At 43.8% G+C, this 20,902-nt stretch overlaps 1 protein-coding gene across 1 annotated transcript; it reads right to left on the bottom strand.

Moving 5' to 3' along the window:
• Positions 1-49: 49 nt before the first annotated feature.
• On the bottom strand, positions 50-19,406 carry LOC138963673 (alcohol dehydrogenase [acceptor]-like). The gene is made up of 14 exons (XM_070335519.1): positions 17,978-19,406; positions 15,556-15,744; positions 15,007-15,221; positions 14,269-14,458; positions 13,809-13,937; positions 12,871-12,992; positions 11,796-11,963; positions 11,090-11,240; positions 7,882-7,944; positions 5,667-5,786; positions 4,755-4,918; positions 4,279-4,453; positions 3,574-3,799; positions 50-2,611 (listed from the first exon to the last, which is right to left on the bottom strand). Exons 2-14 carry the CDS (start codon positions 15,680-15,682, stop codon positions 2,476-2,478), a joined length of 1,986 nt encoding a protein of 661 aa, XP_070191620.1. The 5' UTR covers positions 15,683-15,744; positions 17,978-19,406; the 3' UTR covers positions 50-2,475.
• Positions 19,407-20,902: the final 1,496 nt, after the last annotated feature.

Raw genomic sequence — 20,902 nt, forward strand, 5'->3', positions numbered from 1 at the left:
CACAGTACCTTGATGGGGTTCAGTGTGAAGCGCAGATTCATGTGCCTGTGGTTGTGCTGTTTGTTGTTGTCTCGATGCTGCATGGCGGGCGCACAACAAACAGCACAACCACAGGCACATGAATCTGCGCCTCACACTGAACCCCATCAAGGTACTGTGCAAGAAAATGATATTACCACAAATGGCACGACCCAAGAATCCCGCGACATAGGCCTTTTCCAAAGCCCACCGCCACCATCCCTTTCGCAAATGCCCTCACCGGGATGCTTCGAGTCACCGGAGAAGGTGGAAAGGGAGGAGGAGAAAATAAAGGGCCAAAGTGACGCTGAATGTACTGAAAGTTTACATGAGCATTTGAACGAAACGGAAAACGAGAACTTTGACGAGTTTTGTGATGCTTTTGACGCCCCTGATTCAGACAATGACAGTGTGCAACAGTTCTGGGTTGACCAGGTTGCCGGTCTAGAGTTCAACTTGACAACGTTCCCAGCCGAAGTTAGGAACGCTGTCATTTCGTCTGAAACTCTCCATGTAGTGAGAAACAATGTGGTTGACCAGAGATACGGAAAGAATTCACTACATGCTGTAACTGACTCGGCAGTGTTCGAATACAACATGACTGAAGGGCAGGTGACGACTGGTGCCCCTTTGGACTGAAGGGCGAAAAACTGTTGGCCGTATACGACGGCGTAAGAAGGTGGCCAAAAGCCGATCACCTGAGGTATGCCCAACATATCGATAGCATGAAGGCATGGATCATATTTGTGCCTGTTGTCAAGTAATCAAACAAGTAGGCCAGAGTGACAACCCTGACGCTGTCGCCCGTGACTCCTGACCGGGAATGCAGGGATAGTGCCGCTTTGCACTTGCCGCTGACTTCGGAACGCACGTGGAAGACGTGTTATGTACAAACTCTGTGACTTGATGGGCATACAGACACTAAGACTGTTTATCAAATCGCATTCGATTCGCGCGTGATAACAACGGCGGAAATACAAACTGTAAACAGACCAAGTGTTGGACTGAAGAAATAACATGGTTATCCATGATATTATCCAGTGTACATATTGCGATCGTTTTTTTTTTATATATATAATAAATATGATAACATACAAAAAGAGAGAGAAAAAAGGTCAAAGTAGGGAAAACAGAAAGATAGGAAAAAGTGGTAGTGAAGAAATAAATAAATGTGGGTTTTTTTTTTTAAATTGACAGAAATAGAATTATGAAAACAAAGAGAAACCCGCACATTACGAACGTTAAACACTCGCGCTTACTTTGCATACATGCTTTACATCACAATAAAGTCCAAATGATATCACCGAGCGTTGTTCTTTTTCTCACACCGTTCGGCATTCAATGCTGACGGACATGCGTAAATTAAGCCTATATTAAAGGCACAGTAAGCCTCCCGTAAACCATCACAGAGCTCCCCGAGCGTCTAAATACAGTACAAGCATACTTCCATTTGAACGCTCACCGAACGGGAACATCCTGGCTGCTTTCTGTCGAGCGCGAGACATTTTCAAAGAATTTATTTTCGTAGACTTGTTCCGTTAACAACAACGGCGCCTCGTTTTTGCGCTAGACCTAACTTTTAAAATCTAAATAATAAATTGACAGCTTGTTACACAAACATTCTTTAATCATAAAAGAATTCGTTTTTCATCAAGACAAGATCAGAACAATTCGAAGTTGTGAAAGTTTAAAAAAAGAAAAGCCCGGAAGCAGGGTCACGCAAGGGTCGTAGCAGACGACGGCCGGTTTATCAGTGCAAATCGCCGTTCCTCTCAACAGTCAAAAGCCATCGCTAGAGTTCTTGTGAACCACAGCCGTTGTTTCGTGCATAAAAAAAACGTGCTATTGTAGATAAGCTCACGTCGAGTCGCATTCAAATGACTAACTATGACGACTGCATTGTGAAAAGGGAAAACTGGATCACACGGGTTCACGATGGCTCAGGGGTAAGATAAACCACGCAAAAATAAATTCTTTGAAAATTGTTCGCTCTTTACGGAGGGCACCTAGGATGTTCTCAATTGGTGAGTGTTTAAATGAAATGGTGTTTGTACTGTGTGTAAAAGCCTGACCGTATCTGTGATGGTTTACGGGAGGCTTACTCTGCCTTTAATGGGTCTATGTGTATTGAGCTGTCAAAGAAAGGCCGAAAACATTATAACAAGAAGTGTGACCGATTGATATGTTTAATACCAGAGAAGAGTAATTAGTATCATCTGCGAAATTCACGCTGGTAAATATAAAGTGTGTATACCTATATTTTGTCTCCAGATGATGTTTTATTCCAGTTGTCCCCCTTTTTGACAAGGTCAGAGTGATTTAAGGTTAGTATGTTCGGGTGATCTTTGTTTCAGGTGTAACAATAAAGCACGACGCTTGGTGACGTCAGTGAGGTCAGGCGTTTGAGGTCAGCAGTTGTTTTTTTCAGGGATAGAAAATGTACGACACTTAATGATGTCAGTGAGTGACGTCATCAAGTATGATGTCAGCAGCTTTCTCAGCGATCATGATGGTGGGAGCGTTGGTGTTTCCTGACACAAGTATTGGCATGATGGATGCGTCCACCACCCTCAGACCTTCAACCCCCTTCACTCTGCACACACATAGACAAAAACACGCGCCCACACACACACACACACACACACACACACACACACACACACACATTTGTGTCGCTAATGGGATATTTCAGCTTCTACCTTGATCGGTCACTATACATTTAGCAGTGAAGTAAGATGGCGAGAATATCATCTCTAGTCAACGTTATTAAAATAATGTTAGTAGTTACCGTTGAAGATACCTCACTTTCTGTATATGTACCGTCTTGTCAACCGTCAGTTATCTGTTCCAGCTCGTATAAGGGATAAGAGCATTATACACATACACACATCTGCAGTCCTATACATAGTGGCTTTCATTTGTTTTTTTGCTTTTGTTTGAAGAATTTATTTCGCAGACTGGGATGTAAAGTAGGTGTCAGTCATAAAATTAGTTCAGCAAACAAAATGTCACTCTGCACATCAGACAGCAACGCTGTAGATTTTGAGTACTGTACATGTCAAGTGGGTGAATGCTCTCACCATTAAACTTTGATCAGATCTGTGATTGTGTACATACTCGTTTAGACCGTAAGGAAGGAATATTTAGACTTCCTTTTCAACGCTCTCGCTCAATAAACGTTCAAGAAAAAGATGATTTCCTACATTTTGGCCCTCATTTGACCCTGCTGTGACCTTGACACTCTTAGAAGCTCAACCAGACTTGGTGGGTGTATAGAAGTAATCAAACCCAGGAAGTGTGTGAAATTCCAGTGATCTATCTCCAAACCGTTCAAGATTATGAAATTGTTCGACCCGTTGTGACACTGAAACTTCACGAGGGACGACCAAACTAAGCTCATGTGTGGTAGTCAAAAACCCTGAAAAACAAGTGAAATTTAAAGATCTATAGCTTTCATAACATGCGAGAAAACTTCACGTTTAAGTATGTTCGCAGACATCCAGGCTCTGCTCATTACTATATGACTCACTGACTACTCAAAGGCCAGCATCTTACCTCAGCCGAGGATCAACCACAGTCCTTGTGTCCTTGACATTGCCCATGCGACATGTACCGACGGGGTGGTAGACGGTCAGAGGCATATGATGGATGTGACATCTCCAGTAATCGTCACTGTCATAGGTGTGCTTGTCGGTGCAGGACTTGACCGGTTTGTCAACAGAATACGCCCCTAATGCCTGCATGGCTGGTGTTGCCGCCAGACGCTGGCATTCCCTTATGCCTGGGGAACAAAGAGAACCCGTAATGTTCTCTCCTCTTGAACTTGTTTCAATGTCTCAAAAGTGAATGGTGAACAAACACTTATATCAAGTGAGGAATGCCAATTCCCCTTTATTGGTGAAGTGGATCCAGCTCACTCACGAATCCTATTTCACTAGAGACTGTCTTGTTGGAAGAGTCAGGGATAAAGGTAACGCCAACATAGGGTGAAGGGAGGGGGTAGAAGAAGACTGAGGAGGGAGGCCGAGACCACTGAACCGCAAACAGCTCTGTTCATAAGCAGATTAAACAATCTTTAAATGAGTAAGTAATTATACACGCACACACACACACATTCACACACATTCACACACACACACACACACACACACACACACACACACACACACACACACACACACACACACACACATACATACACACACACACACACTTCTAATAAAATAAAAAATAGAAAAAATAAAAACTATGCCCCCATACCATAAAGCATGGGCTCTACATCCTTCTCATTCTGCAGATAGTTGGGATCAATCCGGGGCGGATCGCTGGGGTTACGGGTACGTAACGTGATGCTACCCACACTTTCTGGGTGGAGCAAGGTGCTGGCACAAGACACCCCATAGCTCCTACCCCGCGCAGCCAGCCGCTCGTTTTCCTGCAAATATAGATTACGCCCATTATCATAATAGTATTAGTATTTTTCTTAGACTCAGAGAACAATAGATATTGGTTTAAATGCCCTGGCTACAAAAAATGTGTTCAATCAGAAGACCTCCTAAATAGCCATGCCGGCTGTAGATTTGTATCCCTTATCGCAGGCCTAGACCTAGACGGACCTGTCGTTATTTACATGACAAATTAAAATAATCGGGAAGGAATGCAGCCATATAGCTTCAACCCCTGCGCCCTACCCCCCCCCCCCCCCAACCACCATCACTTTTTTTTCAAAGGTTTACCTCTGGGGTAAGTTCCAATAGGGTCGACCAGTCCAATAAAATGCTGAAGATATGGAGTTGCACGTCTGGGTGATCGACTTTTCGTTTATAGTCCTTACGGCAGGGCAATAACCCCTTGAAAAATACCTCGGAAAATGTTTTAATGGTTTTGGGTAGTTTAACTCCTGAAGTTTACAAATCCGCAGGATGACATCTTTAAATCCTTGGGCAAATTGAGACAAAATTAATTATAGAAAAATTAGCAAATGTTGATTTGTTTGTTTAGACACAAAAGGCATTCCATAGAAAAAAGGGCTAGAATGGCGTCATAACTTCATGACGTCGGGAAAACGTAATGAGTAATATGACGACACGTACAGTATGGCCTGTAGTGTTGTCCGTGTCCGTACTTGAGCTCCTCTTCCAAGACAAAAAACAAAGGCATTTGACGTGTTTCATTCTGCTAAATGGAAACAATTTCCACATGAGTGTGTATGGAATTACATCCAGGCTGAGAAGATGTGAAACCTGTGTTATTCGTGGACTTGTGATTAGTGCGTATGGTGTTCCAAAGCACAGGTTTCACTGTCGAAGATAAAACTTGTAAATTGATCTTACAAAATGGCGGGCGATGATCAAAGAACATCGTGAGAGACTAGTTTTCTCCGATTTGATTGTTTACCAGACGATAGATATTTTAGATGGAAGCGTATGCCATCTGGTGACAGCTGTTCATTAACCAGTGTGTTCGTAGGAGTGCTTAATTTCTCTGCAGAAGATCCATGCGTGAAAATCGGTGTAGTCTTTCAGCAAATGTCGCAATTTGTAAGCGAGTGCGACAGGTGCAAAATCTCAAACAACATATCACGTGAGAGATATGAAACCTGGCTAGCTAGAACCTCCAAGCACCAGTCCACATAAATCAAAAACTACCGCCCACATCAGCCCATTGCTGAACGTCCATCTGAAAAGGGCTGTATTGCAATTCTACGGGGATCTTCCACATCTTGATCCGGTTGACTCTGAGTGGTTGTAGGATGGGCAGAAAACCGCCTGGAGTAGAACCTACACCAACTGAAGTCATGCTAATTTTGAAGTGTGGCTGTGGAGAAATTTACCATGTGCAACAGCATGCTGTGGTTGCGCAGTCGGTCAATGTGCGTGTGCCATCTTATGTCGATGTCTACTCCTTGGAAATTGCACAAATCCGCACTGGTCATCCATCGTAGTCATCCGCACTGGGTATGTGCAACAGTCACCTTCACCGGTCACCAGCACTGGTCATCTGGATCGGTCATCCACACTGGTCATCATTTGCGGTCATCCGCACTGGTCATCCTTTTGTGATCATCCGCATCGGTCATCCGCACTATTCATCCTTCATGATCATCTGCACTGGTCATCCGCACAGGTCATCCTTCATGATCATCTGTACTGGTCATCTGCACTAGTCATCGTCCATGATAATCTGCACTGGTCATCCGCACTAATCATCCGCACTCGTCATCCGCACTGGTCATGTTTCATGATCATCTGCACTGGACATCCGCACCGGTAATCCGCACTGGTCATCTGCACTGGTCATCCTTCATGGTCATCTGAACAGGTCATCCACACTGGTCATCCGCACTGGCAATTCTCTCCGGTCACCCGTACTGGTAATCTACATGACATCCTGCGTAATCATCGGGCGTGGTCATTTATTGGTCATCAGGCATAGTCATCCGCTACCATTTCGGCAATTGAAAAAAGGATCGATGGTGGCTGCCCTCAAACTGGAAACTCACTGCATGACCATGTCATATTGTGTGGTAAACCAGCGTGGTCATCCCGCCTGGTCATCTGGAGAGGTAAACTACACATCATCCTGTGTGGTCATCGGCGAGGTAAAGTGCATACTAACCAGTATCCCTGGTTCGTCGCCATGACCTTTACGTTATGAGATAGAGGTCTTTTGTATATGAGACATGGTACATCAGGTTTAGCCTCTTGACATGATGCCTAAAACACCTCCTCGGGGCGTCACTAACTGACACAACACTGTGTATCAATCGCTTGGCGCTGTGACACCTTACAAGGCCTTTCGTCTGATGTATACATTCCTCACCTGACTAGATCTTTTTTTTAAAGAGAGCACAAGATAACTTTAAGTTATTCTGGGTATTACAGCCACTTTTCCAGGATTAAGTTGTTATCTGCTTGCTCACCGACCAAGTCACTCATTGATTCTGGAACCCACCAGGATGGTAGGGTCACTTCAACGACGAGCGCTTCATAAGCTGTCTCCACCTCTGGCGGCTGTGAGCAATTTTTGGGAAGTTGCAAAACATTTCCCAATCCACTCTGTAATGATATCTGTCCCTCTGTTCATTTGTCTTCTCTATCTTCTCTTTCCGCGCACTATACCCTGTAAGATGGTCTTGGAGAGCCCGCCTGTTCTTGTTACATTGCCATACAATCTCAGCTTCGTCTTCTTGACAGTGATCTTTGTAGTGATGCACGTGCTAAGTGATGGTTTTGCAGACATTAAAATATATGACCTTGAAATTGTTTGACCTTGAAAACGTGTGACCTTCAGTGTTGGTGAACGTTTTTATTCATGGCAAGTTTTAAGAAGACATTTCGTCATTTATCTTCAAAAATAGTATAATCCTTTATCATTTGAATGAACATTTGACATTCATATGACCTTGAAATGCGATGAAGGTCAAGCAAAGTGCAACAGTAATCAAAGCCCACAACACATATAAGCTTAAACCATTAGCTGTAACTGAAAAAATATATTGCTAAAACTAACTATATCATCCTGCTCCGTTAACCAGTTTTAACGGTCCCTCAACAGACCAGCCATTCGGGTTATAGTGTCTGCTAATCATGTAACTGTTGTTATGCATATTAACTCCCGTTTTATCTCCCGGAAAACATAAATAAATACAGTTCTGCTAGTTTATAGCATGCAGTTTCGACTATTTTGCAGTCTGGAATCCATCTTGTCCGCCATCTTGAATACATCAAAATGCCCAAGGATGACAGAGTGTCATCCGTCGGATCTGTAATCTACAGACATCACAGAGTTCAAAACAGTCAAAACATTCTCCGAGGTATTTTTTGAGGGGTTAAGGTCAAAATCGGGAAATGACGACCTGACTATTAGCCTCTGTGCTGCCCAAGAACATCAGTGTTTCTATTGCGTGAGGAGATCGAAGCACGCCTGCAATGTAAAGAGTTTCGCGGTTAGACATTGACTGTTTGGTGCGCACCTCAACCTTGAGGTTGCATGACTCGTGGGATCTGTTTGCCCCAAACCGACCCAACTGGGGCAGTCTGATGCATACTGGTACTCATATCACTAAACCCAACACAGTGAAGAGATGTTTACTCCACAAAGCTAGAGCTACTAATACCTCATGTGCCGACCCTTCCGTACGTACTCTACATGTAGGAGAGGATTCCTGGCCCGGATTCATCAGCATCATCATGCATGCAACCTCCAGACCCATCATATCAGACGAGATTAGGCACTCAAACTAATCCAGAGACATTGTCGTCTTCAACAAAGAAGGCCAAACAACGCGACAGTGCGCGTTTACCTAACCCTAACCCTCAAACTCAGGAAAAGTTTAGAGACTATAGAGTCCCTTCGAGAATGCGGTATATAAGAGGGCCCCAAAGGGGGGGGGGGGGTATCATCACGATCACGGGAAGGGAAATTTTAGCTTTCACGATCACAGTTACCTTGATTTTTGTTTTCACGATCACGAACATCAGTGGCAAATCACGGTCACGGTAAAAGTTGCATGTACAGAAAGCACGTGTCAAAGTAAACACAACCACACAGTAATTCGTTCCTGTGGATCTATTGTTTATTCAACACAAAGTGAGAACTCTCTCTCTCTCTCTCTCTCTCTCTCTCTCTCTCTCTCTCTCTCTCTCTCTCTCTCTCTCTCTCTCTCTCCACTCATACACATTCAACTCCCACACCCTCACTCACACACATGAATATATACTTGTGCACACACTTTCACATTTCCAGAGCTAAATCTTGTAAACCCATATTCTCCCAAACTATTGGGTGGATTGATATTGAAGTACATGTATGTGTGATGGGTTCTTTATTTTCAACTTTGCCATACAATTTGAGGTACACCATCGCCTGGTTTCATGGCCTTGAAAAACAAACAGGAATGCTACAGGCCAAAAATGGTTTTACCTGAAAGAAGCGCGCAGTGCCAGTGGCGAAGCCACAAGCCTGAGCCTGCGAAGCAGGCGAGCCAAGTAGGGGGGTCCGGGGGCATGCCCCCCCGGATTTTTTTTCTCAAAAAACGGTTAAAATCTGTGCAATCTGGTGCATTCTGGGCATCATTTTCAGGGCTGTAATAGTGTTGTGATCTTGTTAAAAATCCCATTTTAGCCTCCCCCCACCACCATTCAACACACCTCCAAACTGGTGAAAACAACACTACTGTGCGCTGGCTTCATTGAGACCGGCGCCTGGTCGCGTTGCGCGATAATCACACGGATCGTTTTTGCGGAAATTTTTCAACTTCACCGGAATAAATTTGACTTTACCGGATTTTGAAAACGGCTATATCGGATTTCCGGCAATTACCGGAAAAGTAGCATGCCTGACAAAATCCCCAACGAACATGACTTTGATCGTCTTTGACATGAGAATCAAGTGACCCAAACTGGCACGTCTCCCCGCCATTGTTTCTGAATTTAACCCATTGTTGATATTAAAGTTTACAGGCGCTAAAATTAATCCAAGCTCAATGCAAAGAAGCGACAATTAGAATTTATGCCAAGCGTGTCCACGTTGCTGGGTTGAAAAACACATTTCCGAGTTTCGGTTTTGGCTACACGCAGACTCGATCTCGACTGAGCCAGTCGAGGTCACACTGAGCGAGTGACAGCCGGACGTGGCAATGTCGACAATGTCAATGATCTCACTCAAACTCAAAGATCTTGAACAAATTTCAAGATCTTTACCTACATTCAGAACAGTCATAGAGCAACATAGATCAACATACCTTGATATTTCGTCTTCGGAAAGACCGACCCGTAGCCTGACCTTTCCACCAAGGAAGGCATTCTCGCCGCCTGCTTTGGTCTGGCTTGAATCCACAAAATATAACAGAAGTTCGATGACAGTACCGCTGCACGCCATTTTTGATCTTCGAATTCGAATTTGACTGAATGCACTCAAAACTTTTGCACGAAGCCCTTCCATTGGATGAAGTTTGGCAGACTTTTGCAATTTGCCTTCTGATTGGATCTCTTTTTTTGTGTGATTGGTTCTCTTAAAGGGAAGCAATCGCTGTCAACATCATATTTCTGAATGTGTTGTTGCTTCCCTTCAGTCGGGATTGGCTCCTTGACGAATAGAGGATCATAGAGTGATACAGCTGTGAAAAATGTACGTTGAAAATAAAATGCTTTGCAATAATGCCCATCACGATCACGAAAACAAATGACGATCACGATCACGAGACTTGATTTTTTTGTCATCACGGATCACGGGCAAAGTCCCATCACGATCGCGAACTGTGAACTGTGAACTGTGAGTAACGAGTGACGACGTCATCGAGGGATAGATATTCCTCCACATAATTACTCAACTTATTATTATATTTCATTGAATTTAAGTGACTGTTGATTGTGTGTGAATTGTCATACATGTATTTTGTATGAATGAAATATAGGTACGAGGGCAAAGGGCAATAACTTGTTAAGTCTTTGTGCCTAGTTTGAGTACTGTGTGTGTGTGTGAAATGGAGTGATTTAGTAAACAGAGTTAGGACATGCATTTCTGATAGAATAGTTATTTACACACAGACACTTTCATTAAAAACCCTTCGTAACACACGTGCATGGGGGATGTGTTGAGAGTGAACTGTTGTCACCAGTTAGGCTTTATAGCCCCGCGATTTACCGCGAGCCACCATCTTCTCACTATGCCTCCCAGACGAAAGGTGACCACCTTCAACAAACCCCGGGCCATCGCATGGCTGCAAGACGGCGTAAGCAAGCGAGAAGTGGGCAGACGACTTGGAGTGTCTCATTCTGTCGTGGTCAGGCTGCATCAGAAGTTCCAGGCCACCAACAGCGTTCTGGAGAGGCCCAGGTCAGGACGGCCTGTTTTTTTCAAGGGCGGTCCCTAACTTTTGCCGTTCAGTATATGTCAATTACGTTCTGCGAAGACAGCATGCAGCTAGACCGTATAGAGGATAATTATCATCCCATGTCAAACTCTCGACAGACTCATAATTATTTTGTTGTGGAGCTGAATATGATGGCTCACACGAGGAAGGAACGCAATTATTTTTAAACGCTTTCTTCTAAGCTCTCATTCCCACCTTCTCCTAGTGTCTGGTACTTGATTTTTTCCCACACGCTGTTCAACTTGTCCAGGGTGATACCTGCAGAGGTGTTGATGCCAATACCGTAGTCCACATACAGGTGGTCCTGTAGGTTCTCCCCCACAGGGATGTCAGACACCACTGGGATCTGAACACGTCATAGTTATAAAGTATGAGAAAGGGGTGGTGGCCCGGGGAGGTTGTGGTCAGAGAGAGAGAGAGAGAGAGAGAGAGAGAGAGAGAGAGAGAGAGAGAGAGAGAGAGAGAGAGAGGTGGGGACGGAGAGAGAGGGAAATAGAGAGAGGAAGGGAGACAGAGGCAAAGAGAGCGACGGGCAGAGAGAAAGAGAGAGAGAGAGAGAAAGAGAGAGAGAGAGAAATAGACAGGCAAGCAGACAAAGAGAGAGACAAAGAGAGAGAGAGAGAGAGAGAGAGAGAGAGAGAGCGACACAGACAGACAGACAGACAAATAAACAGACAGACAGAGACAGCTTTACAGACAGACATACGGAGAAGAAGAGCGAGACAGACAGAGAGAGGGAAACACAGAGAGAGACAGGCAGAGAGACAAAGACAAACAGACACAGAGAGAGAGACAGAGACAGACACACACACACACACACACACACACACACACACACACACACACACACACAAACTCGGGAAACTCGGGCAGGCAGGGAGACAGAGAGACAGACACTCACCCCCATGCTGTCCAAGTGTTTGCGTGGCCCCACTCCAGACAGCAGCAGAATGTGGGGGGACCCAATGGCCCCTGCTGACATTATCACCTCCCGCCTCGCCCTCACCTGCTGCGTGGTACCATTCCGGGTGTATTCCACCCCTGTTGCCCGTCCCTTCTCTATCAACACCTGAACGCAACATGACATTCAATCTTAAAACTGCCAGTCGTGCGAACGACAGATAGGCAGCAAGACAGAAAAGGCCAGCAGGCCAGCAAGCATACAAGAAATCAGAACATGAACTGTAAATGTCTGCCGTTTTGCTGATATGTTTCGTGTTGTGCTAGCAAATTTAAGTTTTATCTTGATTGCATTGTGTTGAAGATGTCAGTGGTATCGTCAACATGTGCAAAATCACAGAACTGACAGTGGCATTGTATGATGTCAAGTTAAAGAAGAAGACGGTAATAAACGTATCAAGACAAACTGTCCGTTAATTTGCGTAAAATTGGCCAGAGGCGTGTATTCTGTGAAAACGGTGTTCTAAAGGACAAAACCATGAAGGGATATAGTAAACAAGGCAGTGGATATCGGCTCAAATACTTGTGCACACACCTTCGACGAGCGTGGCCAGACTAAATCAGCATAAGGGAAAATCAGCGCGCGAGTTTCAGACACATCCCCGGCGTGACGTCACTTTTCGCACATGTTTTTACATTTAGTCAAGTTTCACTTCGTTCTGCACGTGAACATTGAGCGATAGCCTTGTCGCGGGGATTGACGAAGCTGTGTTGTCTTGGTGAAAAAAATGCAGTGCGTTCAATTTCATTCCGTGAGTTCGACAGCTTGACTAAATGCAGTAATTTTGCCTTACGCGACTTGTTGTTCTTACGCTTACCACGGAATTATTCCAAGGAATAGACCTTGAAACTCATTTTTATTTTTGAGAAATTGTGCTCTCTTCAAGTTTCAAATGTCACAGAGTGAGCTCAGAAAACTCAGAAAAACGGCCAGATGCGATGACAAGCGGTCGGACTGGTCCGAAGACGATGTCTTTGCCGGTTTTTGCATAAAATCGGTTAGAGTGTTGACCTGCCTTAGTCACGGGCGAGTTGACGGCCACGTGAAGGTTGTCACGATGGAGGACGGGGTGGAGGAAGGCGTGGGAGGTACTGGCTCGTCTCCCCCTGTCCTGTGTCACCTGAGTGTGGGACACACCTGCACTTCAAGCACGCCAGGTAAACACAAAGTACTGATGGCATGTATAATAGAACAACGCTTCAAACTTCAAAGAAAAGCTACCTTTTTTTTTAAACAATGCATGTATTCTAGACTCTGTACCATCTTACATCTGTCCATGCCTTTACACACATACCAAAAATCGACAACCTTTATAAAGGTGCACTCTTAGTTTGTTTTTGTGCTGTTGCTGTTGATTTGTTTTGATACATTAGTTTATAACTGATACTAGTGTCAATTTATAAACTTATTCAATCAAGAAAAAACAAAAGCCGGAGGACTAGAATAAGCCAGCATGTATGATTGTTGGTATGTGTGGAGGATGGTCTTTTTCCATGTAAACGTCTGGGCGGATCTCGGTGACTTAGCCGATCCGAACACACACACACACACACACACACACACACACACACACACACACACACACACACACACACACACACACACACAAATAATAACAAAAATAAACAAACAAACAAAAGTCAAATAAAAGCAACAAAACAACATTTAACAGAACAACCATTTGGTCGGCTTTAAAGTAAAATTAAGTAAGCTTATTAATTACTGTCTCTAACTATCAACTTGGGTTTTTTCTAACAGTAAACGGTAAGAGCTTATGTAAATAAAAGGTATTTCAAGAAATATAAACCCAAAGAAGCAAAGGCAAGCAAGCAATCTAAATATAGGCAATATTACGGTAAGTGACAGTTTTGCAGAACCAGTGTTTTTGCTCCCAAAAAATATACGAAACATAGCGGCTGGACCATAAGCCAAATATATAATTTAACAACGTACCAATCATGGAGTGACCATTGGGGTCGACCAGAGGGTGTCCGAGCTGCTGACCAGCGTGACGTAATGCATCTGTCAGCGGGTTGGTGCTGGGCACCTCTACTTTCAAAGGCCCCCCTGTAGCGTGGTACTCTGTACAAAGTTTCAAAGTTTGGTATTCGTTTCATTGGGTAACCCATTTGGGGGCATTAAAGATAAATGCTTTTAATCTAACAACAACAACAACAACAACAACAACAACAACAACAACAACAACAACAACAACAACACAGAGTGCATGGTAAAATTGCTACAATTAGCCAACTACACAATACGTTTGGTTTTTATGACAGTTTTCACAATTTCGAGACAATAATGCTGAATTGTCGATATGGACATGCACTAACAAACTTCATTTAAATTGAATACTGCTGAAAGGAATACAATGGTGGAATTATAAAAGCTTACTTCAAGAGCCACTCACTTGAGTTTTTAAGGTCGGGGTCTCTGACGTCCTCGGATTTCAAAAAGTAGGGCAACACGTCCTTGTAACTCCAACCTTCTGCTCCGTCCTTGACCCAGTTATCGTAGTCATGGCGACTGCCCCGGATGTAGACCATGCTGTTGAGGTTGGAACTTCCACCCAGCACTTTTCCTCGGGGCCAGAAACTTCTCTGTTTCATTTGCATATAGCAACAATAGACACAGTTTCTCCGTTTTACTTTACAAATGTTCTTCTCATATTCACTCCATTAAACAAAAAGGTATAACAAGGTTACACAAAGATTCTATTTGACTTTTGGCCCATAGTGCCTTGAAGCTGAAAATCTGTCGTTTAAATCATTAGTTACAAATGCTTGCAGACGTCTTCTCTTCTGACTTCTTGGCACTACATATAAATCCAGTCACCATGAACAAGATGATATGGGGGAAATAACACACACACAAAACAAAAACAAAACTCAGCCATGCTAACCGGATTGCGGATTTCCTATACTCTGATTATGAACAGTAATTCACTTTACAATATAATACTTAACCACTCCCAGCAACAACAACAAAAGATAAACAAGCGAAGGTTGTACTCTGCGTGACTACTGTCTGTCAGCTGTACACACCCGCCCCCGCGATGGTTTTAAAAGAAGAACTCTGTGTCAGAAACAAGCCAATATATATATATCAGCTGCCAAAAATGAGCAGATTTTGAAGCCAGATTATATACCTGTTCTTGGAATGCAGTCAACCCGTGTTTCTGTGGCTCTGTCTTGAAGGCCCAGTTGAACGGGTTAATAGACCAAGACACCTCCAGGCCTCCCAGGGGCACGGAGAGAGTTGCCTCCCCTCTGTCGTCACCGCCCGCCTCCATCAGCAGCACGTGCACATTGGGGTCTTCTGACAGGCGATTGGCCAGCACACAGCCCGCTGACCCCGCCCCCACTAAAAAGATCAATAAGGAAAATACAAATCCCCCATTTCCTGGTAAAATTCAAGAAAGGTGTTTCAAATTTTCTCTTAAACTTCATAAATTAATAAGGTTTACCGAGAATAAATAATATGTTGAAGTCAAATTAATCGTTTATCAACACGATGTTCACTCGGTTTCAGTACACTAGTTGCCAAGGTTCTTTCCGACTGCAAAGTTTGGTACTTTGCAAAATCTTCTTAATTTTAGACACTAATCTTGAACATTATCCATTTCCGTCTGAAAAATCATTGACTAATTGAGTCCTCACTCCCCTAAACAATACATTACTTATTTGACAAAACGTACCTATAACGTAGTCATACTCCTGGCGTAATTGGTCGGTGAGTGGCGGTCGTTTAGGATCCGTCACCCAGGCGGTCAGAATGGCCACCCCAATGACCAGTGCTGCTACGATGACCAGCTTCAACACCATCCTGGTCTCTCTGCTGACAACTGGGATATCGTGGCCAAACTGACACAGCTTGAACCCAAGACCTTCAAATTAAAATGAGTATAATCGAGTTCCTAAACGAGGGTCCTAAACGAGGGTCCTAAACGCACAGTCCTTCCCGTGTAAACGATTCGACTCTCCATCTCAGATCCTGTCAGGCTTTTACACGGAGTAAGACCATCTCTCCTCTTGGACATGATACCAAAACAAACTTGAGTCGATAACCAATGTGCTTTCAGTGCAGAGTCGGCATTGTTGTGATGAATTCACTTCAAAGATTGACAGAAAGCATTGACATTGGCATTTCTTAGAAATTAGTTCATACAAAAATCTAATTCTGCAAAGAAAACACTCCGGCTGCCGAATGATTTGTTCATTGTGTCTAAGTGGAGGGATAGTCTTCTTCTTCTTCTGCGTTTGTGGGCTGAAACTCCCACGTACACTCGTGTTTTTTGCACGAGTGGAGTTTTACGTGTACGACCGTTTTTTACCCCGCCATTTAGGCAGCCATACGCCGTTGTCGGAGGAAGCATGCTGGGTATTTTCGTGTTTCTATAACCCACCGAACTCTGACATGGATTACAGGATCTTTTTCGTGCGCACTTGGTCTTGTGCTTGCGTGTACACACGGGGGTGTTCGGACACCGAGGAGACTGTCTGCACACAAAGTTGACTCTGAGAAATAAATCTCTCGCCGAACGTGGAGACGAACTCACGCTGACAGCGGCCAACTGGATACAAATCCAGCGCGCTACCGACTGAGCTACATCCCCGCCCTGACTGAGCTACATCCCCGCCCTGACTGAGCTACATCCTCGCCCTGACTGAGCTACATCCCCGCCCTGACTGAGCTACATCCCCGCCCTGACTGAGCTACATCCCCGCCCTGACTGAGCTACATCCCCGCCCTGACTGAGCTACATCCTCGCCCTGACTGAGCGGCTACATCCCCGCCCTGACTGAGCTACATCCCCGGCCTGACTGAGCTACATCCCCGCCCTGACTGAGCTACATCCCCGCCCTGACTGAGCTACATCCCCGCCCTAGTCTTATCCAATTTAACAACCTGGCCTGATGTGAGATGTTGAGCCCAATTGTTCACACGGGGAGAAATGTGCCTTTAAACAGGCTTAAAACAGAGATTAGATAACTTACTCAGCCTTTTGTAAATGACAAAAAAGTTTGGAAACTAGGTCTTAAAACGCATGAAGATTTAAACCGCGTCCGAGTCGGGGGACGGGCCGTAACAACAAATGTACTTCTACTTCGTGTACACCTTTTCCACACTAACAGCAATAATATTATGCAGAGGATAGGACTCGGACTATGCCATAAGCAGAACGTGTCCCTTTAAATGCTTGTGTATATAGTCAAACACACACACTGACAGACTCAAAACGGTTACTTGCCAACTTGTACTAATACTTCAATTCCATCGGCGTAAATTTGCTACTCATGTAAACACATGAGCAAACAAATGAAACGTTCATACGATTTTGCGATTGCCACCGAGTGCCTCTTAAAACACGATGTGGTCACGCATGACTGGGCATCGCTGTAGCACAGCAATGACTCTTCTCCAGCGTACGATGGTTGTATCACTAGCAATAATTCTAATAATGTATACCTTGTTTACAAGACCAACAAATTCATACCAGTGGTCCTGCTCAAATTAAACCTTGGCACCACTTGTGTCAATCATAATTATGTTTATGTATGCAAAGTAATGCTTTTTGTGATGCAAGTCAACAATCCAATGATAGGTTTTAAAACTCTTTCCGGAACATTGCGTGTGTGTATGCGCCTGTGTGCATGTCTTGTCTGCAGCGTGTGTGTTTGTGTAAATTAAAGATTGTCTCAGTGTCGCTGTACCCTCATGCGCAGAATATTTTTTTTATTGAAGTAGGACAAGCTATTTTTTCTCCAGGGATCAAGGTGTAAAACTGTTGTCTGTAAGGTATTACTTGGTTCCTCTTAACTGGAGCATGCTGCTGCTGCTTCTCTCAAACACTTCTGACACACACAAACCAGTGACACTTGGCAAGTACACGTAACTTTCTTCTAGCAAGTCTTGAAGCTATACTCCCACTAAACATCGCATGCACTGAAACGATCATGAACACACACACACACACACACACACACTCAATAAACACACACACACACACACACACACACACACACACACACACTCATAATTATATGCTCTCCGCTTTCTCTCTTTCTCGACTCCAAGAGTTGTCTAGGTTTAAAACAGAACGAATTGTATGCACTCACCTTTGCACGCCGACGCACTTTTCCACACACACTCAGTTTTTCAGTCTGAAGCGTAAACAACATGATCCGCATTTGGCACACTTAGTGTAGGCTATGTCTCTTTCGTTATAGTACATTCAAGGCAGATCTGACCTAGAACACGAACTTGAACGAGCACGGAGCAGCAGCTGGCAGCGTGCACGTATAATTTGTGTCAATGTATACGGTACAGGTTGAGTCAGGAGAGAGAGAGAGTTAGAGAGAGAGAGATAGAGAGAGAGAGAGAGAGAGAGAGAGAGAGAGAGAGAGAGAGAGAGAGAGAGAGAGAGAGAGAGAGAGAGAATTGAATTGAATTGAATTGAACTTTAGTTTTCGAGGGTGACCGAATAAGCAATGCAAACGTGCTTTTTATCATTCGGGCCTTGCCAATTGAGGGTAACTCAATAACAAGAAGAAATAGAAGTTATACAAAAGAGATAATTCTCCATTATTTACAAACTTACAGGTTGCAACTTCTAAGTTACAGGTCTTTTCCGCATGCACAGACACGCTTGTTTTATTGAATTTCCAACAAGGAGTCCAACTACACTGCAATGTTCTAACGAAAAATCTTATCCTTGTCTAAGTACGTAGAAGCCTGTAAAGTGTCAAAGCTCTCGCTTCAAAATGATCTTAGAAAACATCAGTGTTGATCATGAGCTTTTTGTTTTAAGGACGGCAGTCCATACAGACGAACATTGCTCATTACTAATAATTATAAGACTCACTGACTATTCAGGTGAGCAAAACAGGAAAAACAACCATTAACAAATTCAACACATAACACAAAATAAAACAGTGTAAGGCAAATCAACAACAGCATTAACATCTAAAGCATGCAGCAACAACAACATTGAGAAAATATTAAAGACACATATATGCATATATATATATGTATAAAAACAAAAAATCATTCACGCGTAAAACTATGGCTTACCTAAACACAAATCAGTTTGGGGAAAGCACATAATTTAACTCGATCAGTTCTGCCCATGTACATCTTAGAATATACAAACGAAATCTCGTTACTGTCCTTCCCCCGTACACACTAATGTTCACCGCCACAGTTCACAGTTCTGTCCCAGGTTTTACACGGAATTAGAACATCTTTTCACTTGGACGCATACCAAAAATCAACAGCGTGGCTGCCGTCTCCGCACTGTGAGTGTTGTTGTTGTTAATAATAATAATACTAAAACATTCTTTTATAGCGCTGTTCACCGCCAAATGGCAGTCTCACTAGACATTAAAATTCAACATTTTACATATAAAGAGTTTCCTCGTAAGAAATAACGTACAAGCAGTAAAAGAAAAATTAAAAAATGTTGTTGTTGTGTTGTTTTTGTGGTGGTTGTTGTTGAGAGAGAGAGAGAGAGAGAGAGAGAGAGAGACAGAGAGACAGAGAGAGAGAGAGAGAGAGAGAGAGACAGACAGACAGACAGAGAGACACAGAGAGAGAGAGAGACAGAGAGACAGAGAGACAGCGAGACAGAGAGAGAAGATGGAGGGAGGGAGGGTGGGGGAGTAGTGTCGGGCCTACAAACTGAAAGGCACAGGTTACAGAGGTACAGAGGTTTCAATTACAAAAATGATTCAACAACAACCCCCACTCTCCACACAAAGCATCCAGGTTGTAATGTTTGGCATGTGTTCAAGCAGAAGTGGATTAAACTAGTAGTACTTCATTCACTTGTGGTTCGCGAATTCGTCTTCTTCTTCAGCGTTCCAGAATTTTTCTGGTTACGTGTGAGCTCCGGTTTGCCCAATTGGGTTCCCCACACTATACTCTGAGAGCATAGTCAGCTCACTCCGCTTTCGTTGAGTAGGCATGCTGGGTATTTTCGTGTTTCCATAACCCACCGAACTCCGACATGGATTACAGGATCTTTTCCGTGCGCACTTGGTTTTGTGCTTGCGTGTACACACGAAGGGGGTTAAGTCACTTGCAGGTCTGCACATAAGTTGACCTGGGAGATCGGAAAAATCTCCACTCTTAACCCACCAGGCGGCAGCACGGCGACCGGGATTCGAACTCACCGTGACCTCCCGATTCGGAGGCCGACGTCTTACCACCACGCAACTGCGCCCGTCACTTGTGGTTCAAGTTGAAGGATGCTCTTATTCTGTGTAAAACCCTGAACAGCTCTGTGTTGATGAACATGCTCGCTACAAAAAAACTGAGAAGGATGAACCTTCACTGAAGATTCGAATAATCAATTCTTGAAGTACATTTTTTCAACCTGCTTGGTAATATCTCTGGAGTACATGCACTCTTGAGCACACTTCATACACACTATGTCACATTGTATAAAGTCGGTTCATTTAAATCACGAAACAAACCATGACAACAATGAATAAATGTATATGAACAATAAGTATGACATAAAAATTGGTACGTGCTATCTTAAGAGAACCAGCGGGAAGATGATAAAAATAAGAACAGCAAAAACAGAGGGAAGAGTTTAGAACACAAAATGAACATGCTAAGAAGTAACGGCTGTTTGCTGGTTTTTCATGTCCTTTTCGACCTATCTGGATATCCGCGTACGATTCAATAGACGAATTCCGATGATAACTCCGTCGGGTTTGTATGGGTTGTGGGAGAGTGCATGACGTTTTCTTGCAAAACCTCGTACAAACATTGGAGGGGCCAATCACTAGCGAGGGGTCCGTCGGAAACATGTGGAAATACGCACGTGTTTCCTCAGTGACACCCCTTGCTAGTGATTGGCCCCTCGAATGTACGAGGTTTGCAAGAAAAGGTCACTCTTCCACAACCAATACAAACCCACCCCCCGCGGGTTAGGTGGAAGGATTTACCCGATGCTCCCCAGCATGTCGTAAGAGGCGACTAACGGATTCTGTTTCTCCTTTTACCCTTGTTAAGTGTTTCTTGTAGAGAATATA

This window comes from Littorina saxatilis, linkage group LG4 (genome assembly GCF_037325665.1).
Source record: "Littorina saxatilis isolate snail1 linkage group LG4, US_GU_Lsax_2.0, whole genome shotgun sequence".
Lineage (NCBI taxonomy): Eukaryota > Metazoa > Mollusca > Gastropoda > Littorinimorpha > Littorinidae > Littorina > Littorina saxatilis.